The sequence below is a fragment of the Pelodiscus sinensis genome, chromosome 28 (assembly GCF_049634645.1).
Source record: "Pelodiscus sinensis isolate JC-2024 chromosome 28, ASM4963464v1, whole genome shotgun sequence".
NCBI lineage: Eukaryota > Metazoa > Chordata > Testudines > Trionychidae > Pelodiscus > Pelodiscus sinensis.
This window is the reverse complement of record NC_134738.1, coordinates 11,744,003-11,767,064: the sequence shown is the minus strand read 5'-3', so window position 1 is coordinate 11,767,064 and position 23,062 is coordinate 11,744,003. Positions and strand designations below refer to the sequence as shown.

The following is a 23,062-nucleotide window of genomic DNA, read 5'->3' as shown; positions in this document are numbered from 1 at the left end:
TACCGTGTGCCGGGGGGGGGGGGCAGTGGGGTGTGTCTGGGGGCGCTGTACCGTGTGCCGGGGGGGGGGGCAGTGGGGTGTGTCTGGGGGCGCTGTACCGTGTGCCGGGGGGTCAGTACGGTGTGTCTGGGGGCGCTGTACCGTGTGCCGGGGGGGGCAGTGCGGTGTGTCTGGGGGCACTGTACCGTGTGCCGGGGGGTCAGTACGGTGTGTCTGGGGGCGCTGTACCGTGTGCCGGGGGGGGGCAGTGCGGTGTGTCTGGGGGCGCTGTACCGTGTGCCGGGGGGGCGGCAGTGGGGTGTGTCTGGGGGCGCTGTACCGTGTGCTGGGGGGGGCAGTGCGGTGTGTCTGGGGGCGCTGTACCGTGTGCCGGGGGGTCAGTACGGTGTGTCTGGGGGCGCTGTACCGTGTGCCGGGGGGGGGCAGTGGGGTGTGTCTGGGGGCGCTGTACCGTGTGCCGGGGGGTCAGTACGGTGTGTCTGGGGGCGCTGTACCGTGTGCCGGGGGGGGCAGTGGGGTGTGTCTGGGGGCGCTGTACCGTGTGCCGGGGGGTCAGTACGGTGTGTCTGGGGGCGCTGTACCGTGTGCCGGGGGGGGCAGTGCGGTGTGTCTGGGGGCGCTGTACCGTGTGCCGGGGGGGGCAGTGGGGTGTGTCTGGGGGCGCTGTACCGTGTGCCGGGGGGGCAGTGCGGTGTGTCTGGGGGCGCTGTACCGTGTGCCGGGGGGGCAGTGCGGTGTGTCTGGGGGCGCTGTACCGTGTGCCGGGGGGGGGCAGTGGGGTGTGTCTGGGGGCGCTGTACCGTGTGCTGGGGGGGGGGGCAGTGCGGTGTGTCTGGGGGCGCTGTACCGTGTGCTGGGGGGGGGGGCAGTGCGGTGTGTCTGGGGGCGCTGTACTGTGTGCCGGGGGGGGGGGCAGTGGGGTGTGTCTGGGGCCTGTAAAAGTCTTGCTGCCTCCCCCTCGGGGGCTGGGGCCCCTCTCCGGGGTTGTGTGTGGGGGGGGGGGGAATCTGTGGGAGCTGTTGTTGACCATGATGTGTCCAGCGACTCCCCAGGGAAGAGCCATGGGGAGCCATCTTCTACCCTGCCCCTCAGACCCAGAGACAAAGGCCTGGGGTGAGCACAGCTCTGCCCGCAGGCCCCATAACCCGGCACTTCCTCCTGGCGCCGAAGGGTCCAGAGAGCAGTGGGCCCCATGCCCGCCGTGGGGAGCAGGGCCCCTGGGCTGCCTTGTGGCTCGTCCCCTCCGGGGGGGAGACCCAGGGCATAGAGTCAGTTGGGGTCTGGCCCTGTCCCACTCCCCTGCAGGGGCAGGAAGGTTCCTGGGGGGGCGGAGGACTCCCTCTTTGGGTGGGACCGAGGGGGGGGCTGAGGGGGGATCCCTGGGGGGGCGGAGGACTCCCTCTTTGGGTGGGACCGAGGGGGGAGTCTCCGGGGGGGGCTGAGGGGGGTTCCCCGGGGGGGCGGAGGACTCCCTCTTTGGGTGGGACCGAGGGGGGGCTGAGGAGGGTTCCCTGGGGGGGCGGAGGACTCCCTCTTTGGGTGGGACCGAGGGGGGGGCTGAGGGGGGATCCCTGGGGGGGCGGAGGACTCCCTCTTTGGGTGGGACCGAGGGGGGAGTCTCCGGGGGGGGCTGAGGGGGGTTCCCCGGGGGGGCGGAGGACTCCCTCTTTGGGTGGGACCGAGGGGGGGCTGAGGAGGGTTCCCTGGGGGGGCGGAGGACTCCCTCTTTGGGTGGGACCGAGGGGGGGGCTGAGGGGGGTTCCCTGGGGGGGCGGAGGACTCCCTCTTTGGGTGGGACCGAGGGGGGGGCTGAGGGGGGTTCCCCGGGGGGGCGGAGGACTCCCTCTTTGGGTGGGACCGAGGGGGGGCTGAGGAGGGTTCCCTGGGGGGGCGGAGGACTCCCTCTTTGGGTGGGACCGAGGGGGGGGCTGAGGGGGGTTCCCTGGGGGGGCGGAGGACTCCCTCTTTGGGTGGGACCGAGGGGGGGCTGAGGGGGGTTCCCTGGGGGGGCGGAGGACTCCCTCTTTGGGTGGGACTGAGGGGGGGGCTGAGGAGGGTTCCCTGGGGGGGCGGAGGACTCCCTCTTTGGGTGGGACCGAGGGGGGGGCTGAGGAGGGTTCCCTGGGGGGGCGGAGGACTCCCTCTTTGGGTGGGACCGAGGGGGGGGCTGAGGGGGGTTCCCTGGGGGGGCGGAGGACTCCCTCTTTGGGTGGGACCAAGGGGGGGGCTGAGGGGGGTCCCATGGGGGGGCGGAGGACTCCCTCTTTGGGTGGGACCGAGGGGGGGGCTGAGGGGGGTTCCCCGGGGGAGAGGAGGACTCCCTCTTTGGGTGGGACCGAGGGGGGGGCTGAGGGGGATTCCCCAGGGGGGCGGAGGACTCCCTCTTTGGGTGGGACCGAGGGGGGGGGATGAGGGGGGTCCCATGGGGGGGCGGAGGACTCCCTCTTTGGGTGGGACCAAGGGGGGGGTTGAGGGGGAGTCTCCGGTGGGGGGGCTGAGGAGGCCGGAGGTGGGGCTTGCCCTGGCAGGGCAGAACGGGGTCGCATGCCCCGCACCCAACTCTTCCAGGTGGCAAATTGCAGCTTTCCGTTCGAGGGAGCCGACGAGGGAGCCTCCGGGCTGGGGGGGGAACAACGAAAAGGCCACCTGGGCCCCGGGCCAAGAACCAGCGGGTGTCGTCAGCGGGGCCTGCAACGTTTTAGCACAGCTGGGAGCGGGGAGTGAGCCTGGGGCCGTCCGGAGCCGTGCCGAGAAGGCAGAGGCAAAGCGTTTCCAGATGCACGGCGGGGCGGGTGCGGGAGGGGGCGGCCGGCGTGGCCCCCTCCCGGACGGGAACATGGGCAGCCCAGCCCGGGGCTCCGCGGGGCGGGAAGTGGGGCTGGGGCAGCACGGTGAGGAGGGGTCGGCCGGTGATGTCAGGCCCCCGGAGCAGAGGGCAGGGGGGGTGGTAAACTGACTGGGGGGGAGCCCCCCTTGCGTTGTGTGACGCAGAGCATTGGTGCGGGGACGTAGGGCAGACACCGCGCCTGTGTGGGGCCTGTGTCGGGTCCCTGCTGGTGGCTCACGGAGCTTGTGACCCGAGCCGGGGTTCAAACGGGGTTCAGAAGGCACCGACCCAGCCATCGCCTGGCGAGGGCGGATTCCAAGGCTTCGGCTCAAGCCCCCGGCCCCTTTCTGGGCCTGCCCCCGGGGCCAGGCTGTCTGGAACGAGGGGCTGCCGCTGGCCACGGGGCAAAGCCGGGCGGGGACGAGCAAACCCAACCCCCAGAGTCCTAGGCTTTGGGTGCTGAGGGCCCACAGATTCAGCAGGTGTCCGTGGGAGCGGCGGGCGCTCGGTCCCTCTGCAGAGCAGGCGTGGGGGGTATGGGCCTGGGAGGCAGGACTCCTGGGTTCATTCAGTGAGGGGCTGGGCGAAAGGAGAAATCAGACCCCTGGGTCCTTCGCCCTGTTCTGGGAGGCAGTGTTGCCTAGTGGCTAGAGCAGGGAGCAACGCCTCCCTTCCCAGCTCTGTCCCTTACTCGCTGTCCCGCACTGAGCAAGATGCCACCTCGCTCAGTGCCTCGGTTTCCCCCTCGTAGCAGAGGGGCAGCCAGTCGGCCCGGCTCGCCCTGGGCTTTGCCTTTGTTCTGGGCCGGTCGGGGGCTTTTCTTCCTCTCCCCAAGCTGTGCGCGGGGGCGGCGGGCGAACGCTCTGCATTGCACAGGGAACGCACCAGCCTTCACCAGCCCGGCTGCTAGCTGCGGTGTTGGCTTCCCTCCTTCCCCTTGTCCCCTCCCTCCTTTGCGGGCGTGGGACGCCGGCGAGCGAACGCTGGCAGGGCACAATTGCCCCGCTGTCGGAGAGAGGGGGTCCCGGGAAGGGAGGGGTACAGAGGCCGCCTCCAGGCTGCAGCCTGGGTGACGATGCCTCACTAGCCCCGGGATGCTGGGAACAAAAGGAAAGAGGTCGCCAGAGAACTTGCCAGCGGCCTCTGCAGCTTCGCCCTGCCTGCCTGCCTGCCGGGGGCGCTCCGCTGCCAGCCCGGGGACGGGGGATTCGCTCGCTGCCCGTCAGGACACACGGAGTTAAAGGCGCCTCCTGCCAGTCAAACCCCACATTCATCTCTCCTCTCAAAGCGCCCAGACCCCAGACAAGCCTGCTCTTTTAGCGCAGACATAAAGGGCCTTCAGTCTCCCGCGGCTGCTTCTTCTCTCCTTGTCGCCCCCTTCTGCCCCCCGCCCCCCTCCCCCAGCGGCTCTGGGCACCTCTTGTGTCCCTCTCTGAATAGCAGGCTTGTGCGGCGCGGCGGGGTCAGGTGCAGGAGATGGAGCAACGCGGCCGACCGGCCCCAGATGGCCCGTGGACACAAGGAGCCGGTTCTGGGCCGGAGAGCAGGCCAGGGCCAGCGGGAGGGCAAAGGGCCTTTTCTCTGCTCCTTGTCCAGGTTGAAAGGCTCTTGGAAACACCCCGGCGCGTTGACCTGCCCAGAGCGCCGAGCACTCAGCGGGGTGGCTCTAGGGCATTGTCCGGGGGTCGGCTCGATCGGCACCCGGCCCTGGCGTGACCGAGTGGGGCTCCCCGGGGAACTGCCCGGCTCCTTGTGTCACCTGCAGATCTGGACACGCTCCTCTCGGACCTAGAGGCCTTCCTGCTGATCCTGGACCGGGAGAGCCTCAGCTCCCTTGCTCAGGCCAAGAAGAAATCCCTCGCGGAGCTGCTGGCCAGGCTGCAGCGCCCTCCGTGTATGTACCCTGCTGCCGCGGGGGGCTTCGGAGACAGGTGACACGGTGCCCACGACCCACGGGGGCGGCCGTATCCCGCTAGCCCCACAAGAGGGAACCTGCCGTTTCCACGGGCGCGCCGGGCTCCCGGGAGACTGGCCGGCTCCTTTGGGTTGGGCTCTCTGGATCTTTCATTATCCAGCCGGGCGCGCTCTGGGCCAATGAGATTGCCCCTCGGCGCCTGCCGGGAGCTGGTTCCGTCGAGTCCCTTTTCCGACCTATGCCCCAGTCGTCACCTGACCCCGGTCTGCGTCCCGGCTGCACTGTGGGTTTGCCCTGGGGATGGGGGCCTGTAGCCCAGGGGTTCCCAAACTTTTCGGCATCACACCCCCCTTTTTGATTTTTGAAAAACCCTCACGCCCCCCCCCCAAAATAGCAGCCAAACTTGTTTATCACCAAAAAAACAAAAAAGAACTGACCGGGGCAGAAAACTTGATGGGGGGGGCTGAGTCACCTCGCGCCCCCCTGGAATTTCTTCACGCCCCCCAGTGGGAACCCATGCTGGAGGCGTTTCATTGATAAGCTGATGCTTGTTGGTTAATGGTATCGGTTACACTCCTGCCCCAGAGCCGGCTCCCTGCTCCGCCCCCCGGGAGCCAGGCCGGCAGGGGCTGGCAGAGCCCTGCACCCAGGAGGGTTTCACCGCGGACTCTGCAGCCGGAAGCAAAGCTTTACACGGCAGAGCCCCCGGTGCAGGGAACCGGTTACACGGTTACCAGATTCAACGATTTTTCACATCCCTCCTTTGCCCGGGGGGGTGGATATCCGCCAGTGGGGTGGCTGCAACCTGCTCCCTCCAGCTCTTCACAGATCGGGCACGTCCCCAGCCCCGCCCCTTCTGCTCAGGCCACGCCCCCTGCACCATGCGGCGGGAGGAAGGCCCGTGGCCCTGGGCTCCCTGGTCCCAGAACACAGGGAGGGCGGGTGACACGCAGCCCCAGCCTCCCGGAGCCCACAGAGGGCGGGTGCAAGGAGCCGCAATGCTCCGCCCCCTGTATGCCTGCAGCCTCGCGGAGACGGACGAGCCGTTTCTGGACTCAGGCTTGGACCAGTCCCTGTCCGAGGCTCCAGGATCTGAGGGCCATGGGGGAGTATCTGGAAGCCCCCAGCACCTGCCCGCCCAGGCATCCGACCCCATCCGGAGCAGCAGCCCGATCCCGGGGCTTTGCTCCCCCACCTGTCTGCTTCCCGCCCCCGCCCGTGACCCCGCGTCGCCTCTTTCCCTGCAGCAGAGGATGCAGAGTACATGATCATGCGCTGCATCCCGCCCTCCTCAGGGAGCAGCGCCGTCCCCACGCCAACGGGCCGGAGCCCGCGCCAAGGTGAGCGGCGGCCGGGAGAGGAGGCGGGCGAAGAGCGGGAGGTCGTCCTAGACGTCAGGCCAGGCCCTGCTCTCGGGGACGGCGCCGGGGAGCGCAGTGACTCCAGGGCAGGTCCGAGCACATGGGCGCTGGGGAGGACTGGGGCCGTGGCCACAGCTCGGCTCTCCAGGTGGCCAGGAAGGATCTGGCTGGGGGTGGGCGGGGCTTGGCTCCAGGGGCGGGGCCTCAGGCAGAAGGGGCGGGGTTGGGGCTAGGGGGCGGGCTTGCCTTCCCCAGCTGGGCCCTCACCGGCCGCCCATGCCCGAGCCCCCCGTGCATAAGATCAGAATCGGGCCGGGTGGCTCTGAGTTCAGCTGAGACACACGTGGGCCTGGCCCCGGGCGTGTTTGAAATGTCGGCCCTTGGGATGGAGGCAGGACTCTGCTTTGGCTGCAGGGTGCTCACAAGGCAGCCACCCAGCCTAGAGGCTCAGCCCGGCTGCAAAGCCCCGAAGCCCGACAGCGGGGACCCCAAGGGGCACGTCCATGCCGCCCGTGGCTGTAGAGCCCCTGGGGCGCCCTGCACTGTGGGGGGGCCCAAGGATCCGGGGGGCCCAGCCTCGGGGAGCAGATTTGCAAGCCGGGGTCCCTTAGTGACGCCGGCGGGACGATCCCCAATGCTTGGGCCTCGCCTCGCTTGTGTTGGCTCCCAGGGAGCTGGATCTGGCTTCTCCAGCTCCAGGTGCCGGGTCTGACGCGTTGGCGCGGCGTTCTGGCCCCCGTTCGGCACAGCCCCGGCACCCCGCGGCACCCGCACGGGGGCTCCCGGCTGCAACGGGCCCCCCTCGAAACGTTCTTAACCGTGATCTTTCTCGGCAGCGATGTCGTCCCCAGAGCCGCCGGGAAGGGGAGAGTGGGACCCGCCCACCGCCAACGGCCAGTGCTCCCCGGGTGGCGTAAGTCTGGGGCGCGCCGGGAGAGGGAGCCCCGGCCCAGATCCCAGGCCTCGCTGCCCGCTTGGCGCAGGGAGCGTGGCGAGGAATGTTCCCATGCAGCCTGCCAGCTCTGCCTGTCCAGCCAGGCCCGGGCTGCGTGTCATTCCTCGGAGCTTCTCGGCGCGAGCGCCGTCCCCAGCCCGGGGGGAGCCGGGCAGGCCAAGAAGGGCTGCGGGGAGGTTTGTCCCCACGACCAGACCAGCGCGGGCTGCAGGCAGGGGAGTGGGGGCGACGTGCCACCGATGAGAGCGGCCGGATTCTGCTGCTTGGTCTCCCAGCTGTCAAGGGGTGTCGCCGATCCCAAGGCCTCCATGGCTGGGGTTTGGGGTGACAGGCTGAGAGGGGATTAGAGGCCTCCCTGCCCCACTGCCCCGCCTGAGGAAGGGCTCTCCTTGGGCCCTGGGCCCAGCCCATAAGAGCAGATGGTTTGGCCATGAGATCACTGAGAAAGCGGAAAGGCCCAAGAGCGCCTGCAGCACAAACTGGGAGCTGTCCAGAGAGGGGTGTGCAGGGGTCTCTGCTCCCCGCCACTTGGTATCACGTGCCCGAGGAGCAACCCACCCGCGGGCAGGATCCCTGGGCACGTTTTCTTGCCTCCGGGGATGTGCAGAATCGGGCCCGTTGTCCTGCGGGGGCAAGAGAGGCGCAGGATGTGGCCGACGCGGGTGCGCTGTGTTGCAGGGAGGGACACGCGCCGCACCCTCAGTCGCACATGCACATGCAAGAGGACGTGTCGCGTTGCACGCTGCAGGATGTGTCGCGTTGCACGCTGCAGGAAGTCTCGTGTTGCACGCTGCAGGACGAGTCGCGTTGCACGCTGCAGGATGTGTCGCGTTGCACGCTGCAGGAAGTCTCGTGTTGCACGCTGCAGGACGTGTCGCGTTGCACGCTGCAGGACGTGTCGCGTTGCACGCTGCAGGACGTGTCGCGTTGCACGCTGCAGGACGTGTCGCGTTGCACGCTGCAGGAAGTCTCGTGTTGCACGCTGCAGGACGAGTCGCGTTGCACGCTGCAGGATGTGTCGCGTTGCACGCTGCAGGAAGTCTCGTGTTGCACGCTGCAGGACGTGTCGCGTTGCACGCTGCAGGACGTGTCGCGTTGCACGCTGCAGGAAGTCTCGTGTTGCACGCTGCAGGACGAGTCGCGTTGCCCGCTGCAGGACGAGTCACGTTGCCCGCTGCAGGATGTGTCGCGTTGCCCGCTGCAGGACGTGTCGCGTTGCCCGCTGCAGGACGTGTCGCGTTGCACGCTGCAGGAAGTCTCGTGTTGCACGCTGCAGGACGTGTCGCGTTGCACGCTGCAGGACGTGTCGCGTTGCACGCTGCAGGACGTGTCGCGTTGCACGCTGCAGGAAGTCTCGTGTTGCACGCTGCAGGACGAGTCGCGTTGCACGCTGCAGGATGTGTCGCGTTGCACGCTGCAGGAAGTCTCGTGTTGCACGCTGCAGGACGTGTCGCGTTGCACGCTGCAGGACGTGTCGCGTTGCACGCTGCAGGAAGTCTCGTGTTGCACGCTGCAGGACGAGTCGCGTTGCCCGCTGCAGGACGAGTCACGTTGCCCGCTGCAGGATGTGTCGCGTTGCCCGCTGCAGGACGTGTCGCGTTGCACGCTGCAGGACGTGTCACGTTGCACGCTGCAGGATGTGTCGCGTTGCCCGCTGCAGGATGTGTCGCGTTGCCCGCTGCAGGACGTGTCACGTTGCACGCTGCAGGACGTGTCGCGTTGCCCGCTGCAGGACGTGTCGCGTTGCCCGCTGCAGGATGTGTCGCGTTGCACGCTGCAGGACGTGTCGCGTTGCACGCTGCAGGACGTGGCGCGTTGCACGCTGCAAGACGTGTCGCGTTGCCCGCTGCAGGATGTGTCGCGTTGCCCGCTGCAGGATGTGTCACGTTGTACGCTGCAGGACGTGTCGCGTTGCCCGAGGGGCAGTGCCTGCGGCGAATGGCACATGGCGCTGCAGGCCTCAGCGGGGGGGATGTCCCGTGGCATGTTGCATGGCAGGCACCGGTTTCGTTGGCTGCGGCCGGGGAGCTGCCCGCCGTGCGCAGCAGAGACGCGGCGTGTTCCCAGGCCGCGGAGCCCTGCGGAAGCGGCGGGACCCGGCCTTGCTTGTGCGGCGGGGGGCTCGGGCGCCGCCCTGGCGTTTCCCCGCGCCCCTCGGAGCAGCCACGCAGCGCCAGCCGAGTGCCGCAGCCGCCTCCCCCCGGGCCGGCGGGAGTGGTGGGGGGCAGGACAACGTGGGCTCCAGATGAGGTCGCAGGAGCCGGGGGGCGGAGAACCACCCCCGGGAGGCTATTGGCAGCGTCCTGGGCCAGAGCGACAGGCCGCTGACGGGTTTCAGAAGCAGCGAATTTGGGAGCTCCCCAGCGTGAAGGCAGCAGAGGCCGAGTAAGCAGAGAGGCCGCTCGAGGGGCATGTGAGCCGGGAAGGAAGCAGAAATCCGAGCCGCGGGCATCAAAGGCTCTTTCATCTCAGTCCTGGCCAGATGCGGGACTCCAAGCGGCAGACGCTCTGCCCAGGCCCCGGGAGCAGGGCGAGGGCAGGCTGGGGGGGATCCAGGTGGGCTCCGAGCCCCCCGCAGCCTGAAACGGAGAGAGGGGGAAAGAGCAACTGCTCTGGGGAGGGGGGGCATACACAGCTCCTGAGCTCCCAGGGGGCTGGCAGGCAGAGCCCCCCGCCCCCGCCGGACCCTGATCCTGCCTCCCCCATGCCCTGCGTGCTGTGTTGAGCTCTCCCTGCTCTTTCTAGACCAAGCCATTGGGCACCCTGCCCAGCCTGCCCGCTGAGGACTCCTACGAGGAGGCAGAACCCATCAGCCCGGGGGGACACGTGAGCCCAGGTAACCAGCCCCGTGGCACCCCTGGCTCGCTGCAACCTGCAGGAGGGACCAGGGTACAGCAGCTGGGGAGGCTGGGCCGGGTGTGCTGCCCAGCTCTCGCACGGGGCACCCCCGCTGCACTTTGCACGCCTGGGGTTCCTCTCTCCCTGCCGGCGTTCCCTGTACGTGGGCGCGTGTGCGGCCGCTCCGGAGAGTTTCCAGTGCCGCCCAGAGGATGGGCAGAGCACCTGCAGGTCGCTTTGTGTTTCTGTTGGTGGTGCACACTCGCACCTGCCTAGAAAAAAAATATTCCGCACACGGAAGAAAACGGTTAGAGGGAACAGTGCCCGTGACACATCTGCTGCCCTCCCCCCTCCGTGTGGGCACTGGCGTTGAAACTTCCCAAGGCTCCTTGCGTGGCTCCGGCGGCAAGGCACGCGCCCCCTTCCCAGCCCCTTCCCGACGGGCCCCCCCTGCATCTCCTTGGCCAGGCGCCTGCTGAGCGCCATCCGTCTGTGTGCGCAGCGGGTGGCGGGGACACTGACAGCAGCCACTACGAGTCGTACGGCGAGGACGACGACTGCGTGAAGGACCGGGCGCACTACATCCAGTGGCCACCCGCCGCCGAGGCCCCCGCGCGCCCCGAGGCCCAGCTCTGCGGCTTCCTCTGGAGGAAACGCTGGCTGGGGCAGTGGGCCAAGCAGCTGTTCATCATCCGGGAGCACGCCCTGCTGGTGAGCAGCGGGGCGGGGGCACTGCCAGGAGGAGACAGGGCTTCCCTCGCCCCTGCTGAGGAGACCAGGTGGCCGGGTTGGGGACAGGCCGGTGCAGGAGAGGGCCTGGCGGCCGGTGCCTCAGGGCAAAGACAGCAGGGAAGTGGAGGTGGGCGTGGGGAAGAGCTGGAGAATAAACAGAGTGGTAGAGGCATCCGCTGCCCTGAGCCGGCAAGTGCCCTACGCCCCAGACCTGCAGACCCTGCACCCCCATCCCCCCACATCCTGAACCCCCAGCCCTGCCCTCCTAAATCCCTAACCCCCATCCTCTCCCCTAAACCCCCATCCCGAACCCCTAACCCCCAGCCCTTCTAAATCCCTAACCCCCATCCTCTCCCCTAAACCCCCATCCCCCACATCCTGAACCCCCAGCCCTGCCCTCCTAAATCCCTAACCCCCATCCTCTCCCCTAAACCCCCATCCCCCACATCCTGAACCCCTAACTCCCAGCCCTTCTAAATCCCTAACCCCCATCCTCTCCCCTAAACCCCCATCCCCCACATCCTGAACCCCCAGCCCTGCCCTCCTAAATCCCTAACCCCCATCCTCTCCCCTAAACCCCCATCCCCCACATCCTGAACCCCTAACCCCCAGCCCAGCCCTCCTAAATCCCTAAACCCCCATCCCCCACATCCTGAACCCCTAACCCCCAGCCCTTCTAAATCCCTAACCCCCATCCTCATCCCTAAACCCCCATCCCCCAGCCCAGCCCTCCTAAATCCCTAACCCCCATCCTCTCCCCTAAACCCCCATCCCCCTGCATCCTGAACTCCTAACCCCCAGCCCAGCCCGCCTAAATCCCTAACCCCCATCCTCATCCCTAAACCCCCATATCCTGAACCCCAATCTCCAGCCTCCACCCTGCCCTCCTTAATCCCCATTCCCCCATCCTCATCCCTAAACCCCTATCCTTCCACATCCTGAACCCCCATCCCCCCACCCTGCCCTCCTAGATCCCTAACTCCCACCCTCATCTTCACCCCTAAGCCCCCGATACTAAACTCCTGTCCCCCAATCCTCACTCCTAAACCCCAACCCTGAACCTCCATCCTCCTGCATCAGGAACTTCTAACTTCCATCCCCCCGACTCTGACCTCCTGAATACCTAACCTTGTCCCCCTGTCCTGCACCCCCATCCTCCCACACCCTGAACCCTGAACTCCATCCCCCAATCCTGACCCAACTGTGAACCCATGTCCCCCCAACCGTGACACCCTAAACTCACAACCCCGAAGACCCCAGATCCCGACCTCCCATCCCTAACCCTGCAGACCCCCCTCAAGACCTCTGCTCTTCCACCTTGAGCTCCAGCGCCCCAGCGGGAGGCTCCGGGTTGCCCCGGGCCAGGCTCTCTGGCCAGGGCGCTGTCTGAGCCGTGCCCTGTGCCGCCGCAGTGCTACAAGTGCGCCAAGGACCTGCAGCCCGTGCTGGAGCTGGACCTGCGGGGCTGCCGCGTGGCCTACAAGGCCAAGCGCGGCAAGAAGATGCAGCACGTGCTGAAGATCACGGGGGCGGCGTCGGAGGGGCTGGTGATGGGTTTCCAGAGCCGCCAGCAGGCCGAGGACTGGAGGAAGGTTTGGAGGTGTTACACCCTGGCAGCGCTGGGCACGGAGGGGGCCGTGGGCAGCGGGAGGGTGGAGCGTGGCCCTTCCCCCACCCCAGGAGCCCCGGAGGGGGGGCACTGTGGGGTCGGAGACCCTCTGCGGGGGGTGGGACCCACTGTCCAATCAGGATCCTGCGCTGCCCCCTCCCCTCTGTGGGGGGTGGGACCCACTGTCCAATCAGGGGCCTGTTCTGCCCCCTCCCCTCTGCAGGGGGTGAGATCCACTGTCCAATCAGGGTCCTGCACTGCCCCCTCCCCTCTGTGGGGGGTAGGACTCACTGTCCAATCAGGGGCCTGCGCTGCCCCCTCCTGCTGTGGGGGGTTGGACTCACTGTCCAATCAGGGGCCTGTGCTGCCCCCTCCTGCTGTGGGGGGTTGGACCCACTGTCCAATCAGGATCCTGCGCTGCCCCCTCCCCTCTGCGGGGGGGTAGGACTCACTGTCCAATCAGGATCCTGCGCTGCCCCCTCCCCTCTGCGGGGGGTGGGACCCACTGTCCAATCAGGATCCTGCGCTGCCCCCTCCCCTCTGCGGGGGGTGGGACCCACTGTCCAATCAGGATCCTGCGCTGCCCCCTCCCCTCTGTGGGGGGTGGGACCCACTGTCCAATCAGGGGCCTGTTCTGCCCCCTCCCCTCTGCAGGGGGTGAGATCCACTGTCCAATCAGGGTCCTGCACTGCCCCCTCCCCTCTGTGGGGGGTAGGACTCACTGTCCAATCAGGGGCCTGCGCTGCCCCCTCCTGCTGTGGGGGGTTGGACTCACTGTCCAATCAGGATCCTGCGCTGCCCCCTCCCCTCTGCGGGGGGTGGGACCCACTGTCCAATCAGGGGCCTGCGCTGCCCCCTCCCCTCTGTGGCTGGGGGGAGGTGAGGGGCACTGTCGGGTCCATAAGTTGTAGCCTGGCTCCCCCTGCAGGCCGAGCTGGGTGCTGACCGTTGTTTGCAGGAGCCTCCCACAGCAGCCATGGGGAGTTGTGCTGGGGGGGGGCAGCCTGCGCCCCCTCTCCCCAGGCTGCGGTGCATCCCCACCCAGCGTTTCCCAAGGGGGTGGCAGAAACAAGGGGGCTCCAACCCCCGGGATGTGACTCTGCTGCTGAGGGGGCTGGGCTCCTGCTGCGCCTGGGGGGCAGGACCCCCAGCTGCCCCTTCGGGGGCTGTAATGCTGCCCCGTTCTCGCAGGTGATGGAGGAGGTGAGCAGCTCTCCTCTCAGCAGGCTGTCTGCCCCCAGCTCCCCAGCAGCGGCCAGCTCGGACCAGGGCAGGGACTCCCACCAGGTGAGTAGGGTCCTTAGCCGTTTCTGGGACCCTGGAGTGCTGACCCGGCCCCTCTCCCCACCCAAGTGAGCATCGTTGTTCCAGCAGGGAAACTGAGGCACGGGAGGACATCACATAGCCACGGACACGCAGTGAGTCAGTGGCAGAGAAGAGACTAGACCTTGACTCCCAGGCCTTGCTACCCCACCCTGTCCTCAGCGGCTCCTTCCACAACAGGCCCGGCCGGCTGCTACCCACGGGAGGTGCCCATATGGGGTCCCATTGCTGGGGAGTTGGGCCTGAGGGCACAGCGTGGCCTGCAGAATTCGAGGGAGGTAGATGCCCTTGTGAGGCCATGGGCGGTTTGAAGGGTCCCATGTGATGAGGCTTCCCCCTCTCTTCCCCCCATGCCTGGGAAATCTCCCCCTGCTTGTCCACTCCCCTCGGCCCAGCCATCACAGCCTGTGGCACCCGTGTCTCTCTCAGGGGATTGGTTCCCAGCCTGGCTCCGATTCCGAGGAGGAGAATTCCCCGGGCAGCCCCGCTGCAGCCGGCTGCCTGCCAAGTGGCGAGCCAACAAAAGGAGGTGCGGCATGGCCCGGCCTGACACCGTTCTGAGCCGCCTGCCTGCGGGACCCACGGCAGGAACAGCCGGGGGGCTGGAGGATTGGCAGAGCTGGGGAGGTGATCCAGAGCTGGAACAGCTGGGGGCTGGAGGATTGGCAGAGCTGGCGGAAAGAGGGGGAAGTGTTCCAGGGCTGGAACAGCTGGGGTTTGGTGCATTGGCAGAGCTGGGGGGGGGAGGTGATCCAGCACTAGAACAGCCATGGGGCTGGTGCATTGGCAGAGCTGGGGGGGGGGGGGTGATCCAGCACTAGAACAGCCATGGGGCTGGTGCATTGGCAGAGCTGGGGGGGGTGATCCAGCACTAGAACAGCCATGGGGCTGGTGCATTGGCAGAGCTGGGGGGGGGGGGTGATCCAGCACTAGAACAGCCATGGGGCTGGTGCATTGGCAGAGCTGGGGGGGGGGGGTGATCCAGCACTAGAACAGCCATGGGGCTGGTGCATTGGCAGAGCTGGGGGGGGGGGGGTGATCCAGCACTAGAACAGCCATGGGGCTGGTGCATTGGCAGAGCTGGGGGGGGGGGTGATCCAGCACTAGAACAGCCATGGGGCTGGTGCATTGGCAGAGCTGGGGGGGGGGGGGTGATCCAGCACTAGAACAGCCATGGGGCTGGTGCATTGGCAGAGCTGGGGGGGGGGGTGATCCAGCACTAGAACAGCCATGGGGCTGGTGCATTGGCAGAGCTGGGGGGGGGGGTGATCCAGCACTAGAACAGCCATGGGGCTGGTGCATTGGCAGAGCTGGGGGGGGGGGGGGGGTGATCCAGCACTAGAACAGCCATGGGGCTGGTGCATTGGCAGAGCTGGGGGGGGGGGGGGTGATCCAGCACTAGAACAGCCATGGGGCTGGTGCATTGGCAGAGCTGGGGGGGGGGGGTGATCCAGCACTAGAACAGCCATGGGGCTGGTGCATTGGCAGAGCTGGGGGGGGGGGGTGATCCAGCACTAGAACAGCCATGGGGCTGGTGCATTGGCAGAGCTGGGGGGGGGGTGATCCAGCACTAGAACAGCCATGGGGCTGGTGCATTGGCAGAGCTGGGGGGGGGGGGGGTGATCCAGTACTAGAACAGCCATGGGGCTGGTGCATTGGCAGAGCTGGGGGGGGGGGGGTGATCCAGCACTAGAACAGCCATGGGGCTGGTGCATTGGCAGAGCTGAGGGGGGGGGGGGGTGATCCAGTACTAGAACAGCCATGGGGCTGGTGCATTGGCAGAGCTGGGGGGGGGGGGTGATCCAGCACTAGAACAGCCATGGGGCTGGTGCATTGGCAGAGCTGGGGGGGGGGGGGGTGATCCAGCACTAGAACAGCCATGGGGCTGGTGCATTGGCAATGCAATGGGGGTAACTGCACACACAGCCCGTGCCCTCAGCCCCAGGCTTTCCTGAGCTCCGGAGGCAGCAGCTGCGGTCCGTGCTGGGTGGGGCACTGCGGAGCCCTCTCCCCGATGGCGGAGGCGGGGGCAGGACGTCCCCTAACGAGACGCTTTGCAGGGTTCCTGGACGTGCAGCGGAACGGCCAGTGGCAGAAGCTCTGGTGCCGGGTGGATCAGGGCGCCGTGCGGATGTTCAGAGACCCCGGCTGCACCGAGAGCCCCGAATACGCTGTGCCGCTGGCGGGCAGCGACGTGAGCCCAGGGGCCGACGCAGGCCAGCGCCGTCACATCTACCTCAGCCAGCAAGGCAGAGAGGTCGTTGTCCTGCAGGTGTGTGGTGCTGCTGCGCGAACCGGCCCGTATTCCCTCTATTGCCATCCATGCGCGGAATAAATCTGTGTGCACCAAGGCGTGTGCGGATGTGCACCACCAGTAGACAGGCATGTGCCCAGTCGCTCCTAGTTCTTGTCCTGCCCTTCTCGCTGCCCAGCTGATGCCGGTCCCCAGAGGAGGGCCTCTCGCTGGCCCCTCCCTGATGATTCTGGCCCCAAGGAGATAACTGAGCTCCATCCCCTTCTCCGGTGCAGACCCACTCGGACGACGAGAGGGATGTCTGGCTGAAGATCCTGCAGAGGGAGAAGGGAGCAGAATCAACCTCCACGTATGAAACCTCGGTGCTTGGGGAGGCCCCCAACTCTGCCCCTGTGGGGTAAGGAGAACCCGAGCCCTCTGGCCCCCAAGACCCCGCGCCCATTCAGAGCCCCTCCCCCATGTCTTTAGGCTGGCCTCCCTTTCTTAGCTGTCTTCCCATTTTCCATCCCCCTCTGCTAAGGCAGGGGCCCTGGCAGCGTCTTTCCAGCGACAGGGCCCCCGTACACAGGATCTGGCTGCTCCTGCATCTGGCACAGGGAGCCTGTTACTAGTGCATGACGGAAGCATGTGCTAGCCATGTTGGAGACATCCCGTGTTGAGTCCGGATCCCTGTATTTACTGCTCAGAGGCATAGGGCAGCCAGATGGCAGTCGTCAGACCCTACTGCGTCTGGCTCGCAGAGCTCACGGCCCCCGGGTGCTAAGCATGGAAAGTACCCCACCTCCACCCTCCACGGGTGCCCAGTGTCATGGGGCTGCCTCTTTGCTCTGCCCGCAGGGCCCTGCTGCTGCGCAGATTCCCGACCCCCAACGCCTACATGGACGACCCCTTTGGGCAGCTCCCGCCGGCAACGCACCCCAGCCCCATCTACTCCAACGCGGATTTACTGCGCCAGCTGGTAACCGCCACACAGCCAGGCCCTGGGCCGGCAAAGCCGTAGGGCAGCCGGACTGAGCCGCCCCCAAGGGGATCTGGGCCAGCACGCCCGGCTGGACCGTCTACCGGCTCCTCACTGGCTTCTCTTTGCAGCAGCAGCGCTTGGACAAAGCCTCCCAAGACCAGCCGCAGAGGCTCCTGTCTGCCCTTCCCGGCCGGGCCCCGGAGGAGACCGGTGAGCGAGAGTCCCTCTTGCCGCGTGGCAAGGCCGTGGCGGCCCGAGGGGGCAGGCTCTGCGTCCGACAGCAGCCATGCGTGGCACGCACTCCGAGAGAGGCCACGTGCCAGCGCCGCTCGGCTCCCACGCGCCGCGGCACGGGCTGAGAGGGCATCACTGCCTTCCTGGGGCAGGCTGGCGCTAGCGGGCTGCATAGACCGGTGCCCTTCTGCTTCGCATTGCCTGCTCCAGAGCGCCCCACCCCCTTAGCCTCGGGCATGTCCAGGATCCCCCTGGGCCACACGCCGAGGTTGGTTCAGCCTGTCTGAGTGCTCCCGGTCACACAGCCCTTCCTTCCCGCGCTCTTCCAGCCACGCCTCCAGCCAGCCCGGGCAAGGCTCCGAGCGAGCAGCGGGTCCAAGTGGCCCCAGAGCTGAGGAACCGGGATTTTTTCCAGTCCCAGCGGACGCTGACACCGCCCGAGAGGAAAGCTGCTCCCGACAGCTTGGATTTCTTCATCGGTACGGTCGCTGCACAGCCCCTGGCAGGCTGCTGACCCCACCGTGCCCCTCTGGCAGAGGCCAGCATGAGTTACCTAGTGCAAGAGCGGGCGAGGAGAGCACAAGAACGGCCAGACTGGGTCAGACCAAAGGTCCATCCAGCTCGGAATCGTTTCTGCCCACAGTGGCCAATGCCAGATGCCCCAGAGGGAGGGAACACAACAGGGAATCCTCACGTGATCCCTCTCCTGTCATCCAATCCCAGATACACAGAGGCTAGGGACACCATTCCTACCCATCCTGGCTAATAGCCATTGATGGACCTAACCTCCAGGAATCTATCTAGCTCTCTTTTGAACCCTGTTAAAGTCCTGGTCTTCACCACATCCTCTGGCGAGGAGTTCCACAGGTTGCCTGTGCGGTGAGTGAAGAAAAACTTCCTTTGGTTTGTTTTAAACCTGCTGCCTATTCATTTCATTGGGTGACCCCCGTTCTTATATTGTGGGAGTAAGTAAATAACTTTTCCTTATTCGCTTTTTGACCCACGGGTGTCCTGTGACTCTCGGGGGGCATGGCTGTAACTTGCAGTGGCAAGATTGGGCCTTCAGCCTGCCACGTGGGCCCACGATCTGCCGCCGCACCACCCGCATGTTGTTTTGCAGGTAAAAGAGCCTTTCCCAAGCTGGAGGAGACGGTGGGGCAGCTGGAGAGGGCGTGCCGGGTGAAAGCCAGGCTGAAGGCCGGCTCGGAGATGAACCTGCTAGACATCGGCAGGTCTCTGAAGGGCCACATAGCCACTGCCACCAGCTCCGAGGTAAGGGCGGGGGGCGCAGGATGGGTGAGAGCCACACACTGGGCGGCCGTGAGAGACGAGAGAGAGAGAGAGAGAGAGAGTGTGTGTGTGTGTGTGGGTGTGTGTGTGTGTGTGTGTGGGTCTAGAAATCAGCAGGGATTTTCCTGCAGCTTCCTGCCTTTCCCTTCTCCCCTCTCTTCCCCAGCGTCTTCTTGTCTCCCTCATTCAGCTGCTTCTCTCCTGTTCCTTGAGAAGGGCGGGTCCAGCGTAGGTCTTTCTCCCCTGCTGTTGGACCGGGCTCTCTCACTCACGGCCCGAGCAGTCCCACAGTCTGGCCCAGGCATGGCTGCTGAGTCCCTGCCGCCCCTGGGGGGTGTCCGTACCCTTCCCCCGAGTCCAGTCCCCCCCCCCCCCATTGCACCCAGTCCTTCAAGCCCCCTTCCCGAGGGACGCGGCTTTGGCGATTACCGGGGGACCTGGCGCGGGGCGGAAGCAGGGGTCGGGCCACCCCGCCCTCACTGCGGCGATGGGAGCTGCGGGAAAGCGGAGCGACGCAGCAGCCTCTGCTCTGCCCCCCTCTCCCAGGCCAGCCCGGCTGCTCTGCTTCTCCACGGCAGTGGGGAGCGGAGCGTCCCCCCGCTCCAGTGCAGCCTGGCTGGGAAGATGGCGGCAGAGCGGAGCGCACGGCTGCGGGTCTCCCCACCACCGCGGGGAGAGCAGGGGGGCCTGACCCCTGCTGCCAGGCCCAGCCCTCCCGGGACCCCGCGGGCCAACCTAAGGATGGGGGACCATCTCATCCAGAGGAAGGGTGGAGGGGCCCCAAAGTGTGGGGCCCGGGGCGGCTGCGTTGAACCATCTGGTGGAAGGTGCACACACCGCCCAGGGCCACAGGGACGTGCCGGGGCGCTAGTGGCGGTGGCAGCCGGGGCCCCAAGGGGGTTTTAAATTGCCCAGGAGGGGCAGGAGGACCCCTGGGGGATGTTGTGCACAGGCTAAAAAGCAGAGACCCTGCCCCCTCCCCTGGAGCCCTGCCAGAGGGGGTGCCTGCTGGCCTGCTCGGAGGATTTGAGGACTGGCCCTGAGATAAATTGTGCTTGAGGCAAAGCAGGGAGGTGCGGCGGGGAGATGTCTGACCAGAGACCGAGCAGGCCCGGCCCTAGAGTCTCTGCGGGCGAGGCAGTGAGGGTCAGGGGTCCCACATCCACCTCTCTTCTCCGCAGGCTTCCTTCCTGACACCGCTGCTGAAGCGCACCACCTCCACCAAGAGCGCGCTGCGGCGCGTCCCCTCCGTGGTGGTCATTGAAAAGGGGAAGGTTCTGCAGAAGAGAAAGGTACCGAGGGACGTCCCCCGGGCTGGGGAGAGGGGCGCGGGCGGGGGACAGGCCTGGCTTGCGTAGCGCCCGCCCCAGGAGAGGGGAGTCACTGGCCTTTCTCCGTCCTTCTCCTTCAGGAATGGGAGCTGAAGTCTGCCATGTAGCCGGCCCCTTCGTTGCCTTGCACTGTACAGAGCCCAGCTGACTGCGGCTGTGTCTATACCGTGAACGCTGCGTGTGGACCATGCAGGAGAAACGCTGTATCGCTCTTTTGTTGTTTTTTACCGTAGTGATCCATGTTAGGAGAACGCCTTTTGTCCTTTGAAACGGACGGGATTGTCATAGGTTGTCGGTAGTGGCGGGAAGGGGGCCGGACTGGGTGGAGGTGGGCTCCCCTCCCAACGTGACCGGGTCTGGACTCTTCCCAACAGCATATCCCTCCGGTACTATTTCCAGGGCGCCGAGTCCAAAGTGGCGTGCGAGCTCCTGAGCCACCAGCCTGCTCTTCCTTGCTGGTGGCATGACAGAGGTGAGGCAGAGAGAGTTTCGTGGTCTGCATGCACGGAACCTTTCTGCAGCATAGATACTGGGGCTGTTGAATGCCTCCTGACGCATGCGATGAAAACTCCCGCAGGCAAACACGAACAGGGGGCACCCACGCTGCTAGACCCTACAGGCAGTGGAGGTGCAAAGGGGCTGTCTAGCTGTGTTTTCTTGAGTCCTTCAGAGTCTTTCATGGCTCTCCTCCACTCGTCTTCATAGCAAACATCACATTCCCGGGCTCCAGAGAGGTGGCTGCCCTATTTTTGGTGTGAGAATCACAAGCCGGGATGGAAGGATGCCGCTCTTTGATAACATCCCGTGCATTTTGCAGCAGGGCATGTCTGATCTCAGCTGAGTGCTTCTATCTGGGGGTGCTGGCCCTGCACCCAAGAGTCAAACGGGGAGGAGGCTGTTGGGAGGTGTGTGTGGAGTCCGCGTGCTGGGACTGAAAGGAGAAGGGACGTTAGTGGGGACTAAGAAATGTGGCAGCTGCTTTTAAAGTGGTCCGCAGTGATCACAGGCTCTGCTAGGAGACACCGTCGTTTCATTAGCCATTTAGAAACAGGAAATGCACTTCGTTTTGGAAACTAACCGTCCAGTATCAGTGTCCAGTGAGCTAACACCCTGTGCAGGATGTAGATGCCGACCAGTGTAGTGAATCAAGCACAGGGCAGGCAGTTCAGAGGACTAGGTTTTGTCCTCAGCAGTGCCACTCCACAACCTTGGACAAGTCTTTCCCCCTCTGCCTCCCTCGGCTTCTCCCTCTATCAAACAGGCCTCATGACGCTGGGCCACTTACCTAAAGCAATTCGATCCGCTGCTGGAAACAGCAACAGAGCAAGGGCAAAGTCTGGTTAGAATCTAGGACTGGCAGAGACCTCAGGAGTCATCGAGTCCAGCCCCCTGCCCAAAGCAGGGCCAACCCCAACTCAGTCATCCACCCAGGGTTTGCCAAGCCGGGCCTTCAAAACCTCCAGGGATGGAGATTCCAACCCAACCCAGTGCTGGTTAGTCACTTTCTCCCAAGCTTGACATCTCAGGTGCTCAGTGAATATTGACGGCCGAGGCCGACCGGCCGCAAATGTCATTACAGCAAGCGGCACAAGAGTGAGAATAGTGTCAAAACAGGGACAGGGATTGCATTTATCTTCACAAGGCACCCACTGAGCTCCAAGGTAATATGTTGTAAATAAACTAGCGCCCTGTGTTCCACTAACCCCGTAGGAGCTGACGAGACTTTTTCAAAACACAGAGAACTCGTTATTTATGTTCTTCGGCCAAGTTGCGGACAACGGGAACCAATGTCATGTCACCATAGTCAGTTGCATTTTCCAGCTCTGATCAGCAGTCAAAGCTGCCTGCATAGGACCCTCCTGCAGTTGGGCCCAGTGTGACAGCAACCCCAGCACACCTGGGATTGAAACGGACCCTCTGGAGCTAAAATGCCGAGTCGCTTCTGCTGGGCCGCTATAAGAGGTTCCCATCCTCAGCAGAGCGTAGAGAGGGACTCACTGCACCATCACCCTGTGGGTTTTACAGGGGCTTACTCATGCAGACCGAAATTACAGGATCGGGGTATGGGAACTTGACTGTAGCCTAAAGCAAGAGACAGTTGATTTCCATTGCATAGTGCTGCAAAGTTTGGGTTGCAAACACTGTTGAAAAGCAACTTTTTGCATCGGATTTTGTTTTGTAATTGTAGAAATATTTTTCTAATGTTCTTGAGTTTTTTAAAAACAGGCTCTTACCAAATTTTAAATGGGGAGGAGGGAAATTTTGACAGTGGGCCTTTAAAAGTCCATTGTGTAACTCGTTAATTCAGAAAGATGTGGGGTTATATGGGGGGGGATCTTCTTTGTTTGTTGTTGCTGGGTTTTGAGTTGTTTTTAACACATTATCATGCCAAATAAACATTTCAAACCCCACCTTTTACCTTGCAAAATGCATGATGCTTGGAGATGTTTGCTTGCATCTGATTTGTGCCGAGACTTTGCAATGGGGAAATATTGACCAGGAACACAGCCGAGGTTCAACAGACATGGAGGATTTGATCCATGGTGAAATTACAATCCAGAGGTGAAAAAAGCTGGTGCATGAAATGGCTGGACCCCCAGTTCCCCTGTCCCACCCCACCATCACTTCAAGTTTAAAAATGAGACTTCCTGTGAGAAGTCAAGGGAAACCCCCTGGAAAAGGGGAGAGCCCGTTCTTTTAAAGGGTGCTTGAGGGAAACATGATTTCCTGTCTCAGCTGTGGATTTTTCTCTCAAGGACACAGTTCTGCTGCCCTCTGGCAATGGTGTAAATGGCACAAGTGGCCACTGGCTGCTTGCACCGAGGCGTGCCCCTTTCGTGATTTTTAAAAAAATATATATTTTTAAAAAAGGGGGAGAGGTCACCCTGTGGGCTCCTGCCCTCTTCCTCCAACTCCTCCGTACTCCTCTGCCCCCAGCTCCCCCATACCTGTCTGGCCCCAGCTCCCCCATACTCCTGCCCCCCCGCGCCCCTATACCCCTCCTGCCTCCAGCTCCCCATATCCATCTGCCCCAGCTCCCCCATACTTCTCTGCCCCCCGTTCCCCCATACCCTCCTGCCCCATATCCTCATGACCCCAGCTCCCCCATACCCCTCCCTCCCCCCCAGCTCCCCCATACTCCTCTGTCCCCCACTCTCCCATACCCCTCCCTCCCCCCCAGCTCCCCCATACCCCTCCCTCCCCCCAGTTCCCCCATACTCCTGTCCCCCACTCTCCCATACCCCTCCCTCCCCCCCAGCTCCCCCATACTCCTCTGTCCCCCACTCCCCCATACCCCTCCCTCCCCCCCAGCTCCCCCATACCCCTCCCTCCCCCCAGCTCCCCCATACTCCTCTGTCCCCCACTCCCCCATACCCCTCCCTCCCCCCAGCTCCCCCATACCCCTCCCTCCCCCCAGCTCCCCCATACTCC

General features: G+C 65.1%; 1 protein-coding gene across 6 annotated transcripts in view; it reads left to right on the top strand.

Moving 5' to 3' along the window:
- The window catches only part of LOC102461513 (actin filament-associated protein 1-like 2), a 31,653-nt gene extending 9,085 nt beyond the window's left edge, over positions 1-22,568 (top strand). The window contains exons 2-18 of one of the 6 annotated variants that reach the window (XR_012897991.1): positions 4,593-4,721; positions 5,990-6,193; positions 6,940-7,016; positions 9,804-9,894; positions 10,399-10,607; positions 12,041-12,220; positions 13,429-13,524; positions 13,990-14,089; positions 15,621-15,832; positions 16,090-16,211; positions 16,652-16,772; positions 16,904-16,985; positions 17,339-17,488; positions 18,130-18,281; positions 19,481-19,591; positions 19,711-19,918; positions 20,267-22,567. Coding sequence is in view for 5 of the 6 variants with exons in the window: in XM_075911027.1 (XP_075767142.1) it covers positions 4,593-4,721; positions 5,990-6,193; positions 6,940-7,016; positions 9,804-9,894; positions 10,399-10,607; positions 12,041-12,220; positions 13,429-13,524; positions 13,990-14,089; positions 15,621-15,832; positions 16,090-16,211; positions 16,652-16,772; positions 16,904-16,985; positions 17,339-17,488; positions 18,130-18,281; positions 19,481-19,591; positions 19,711-19,737 (2,063 nt within the window). In the remaining variant the exon portion in view is untranslated. The other 5 variants (XM_075911028.1, XM_075911027.1, XM_075911029.1 and 2 more) reach the window with 5 other exon arrangements.
- The last annotated feature ends 494 nt before the right edge of the window (positions 22,569-23,062 follow it).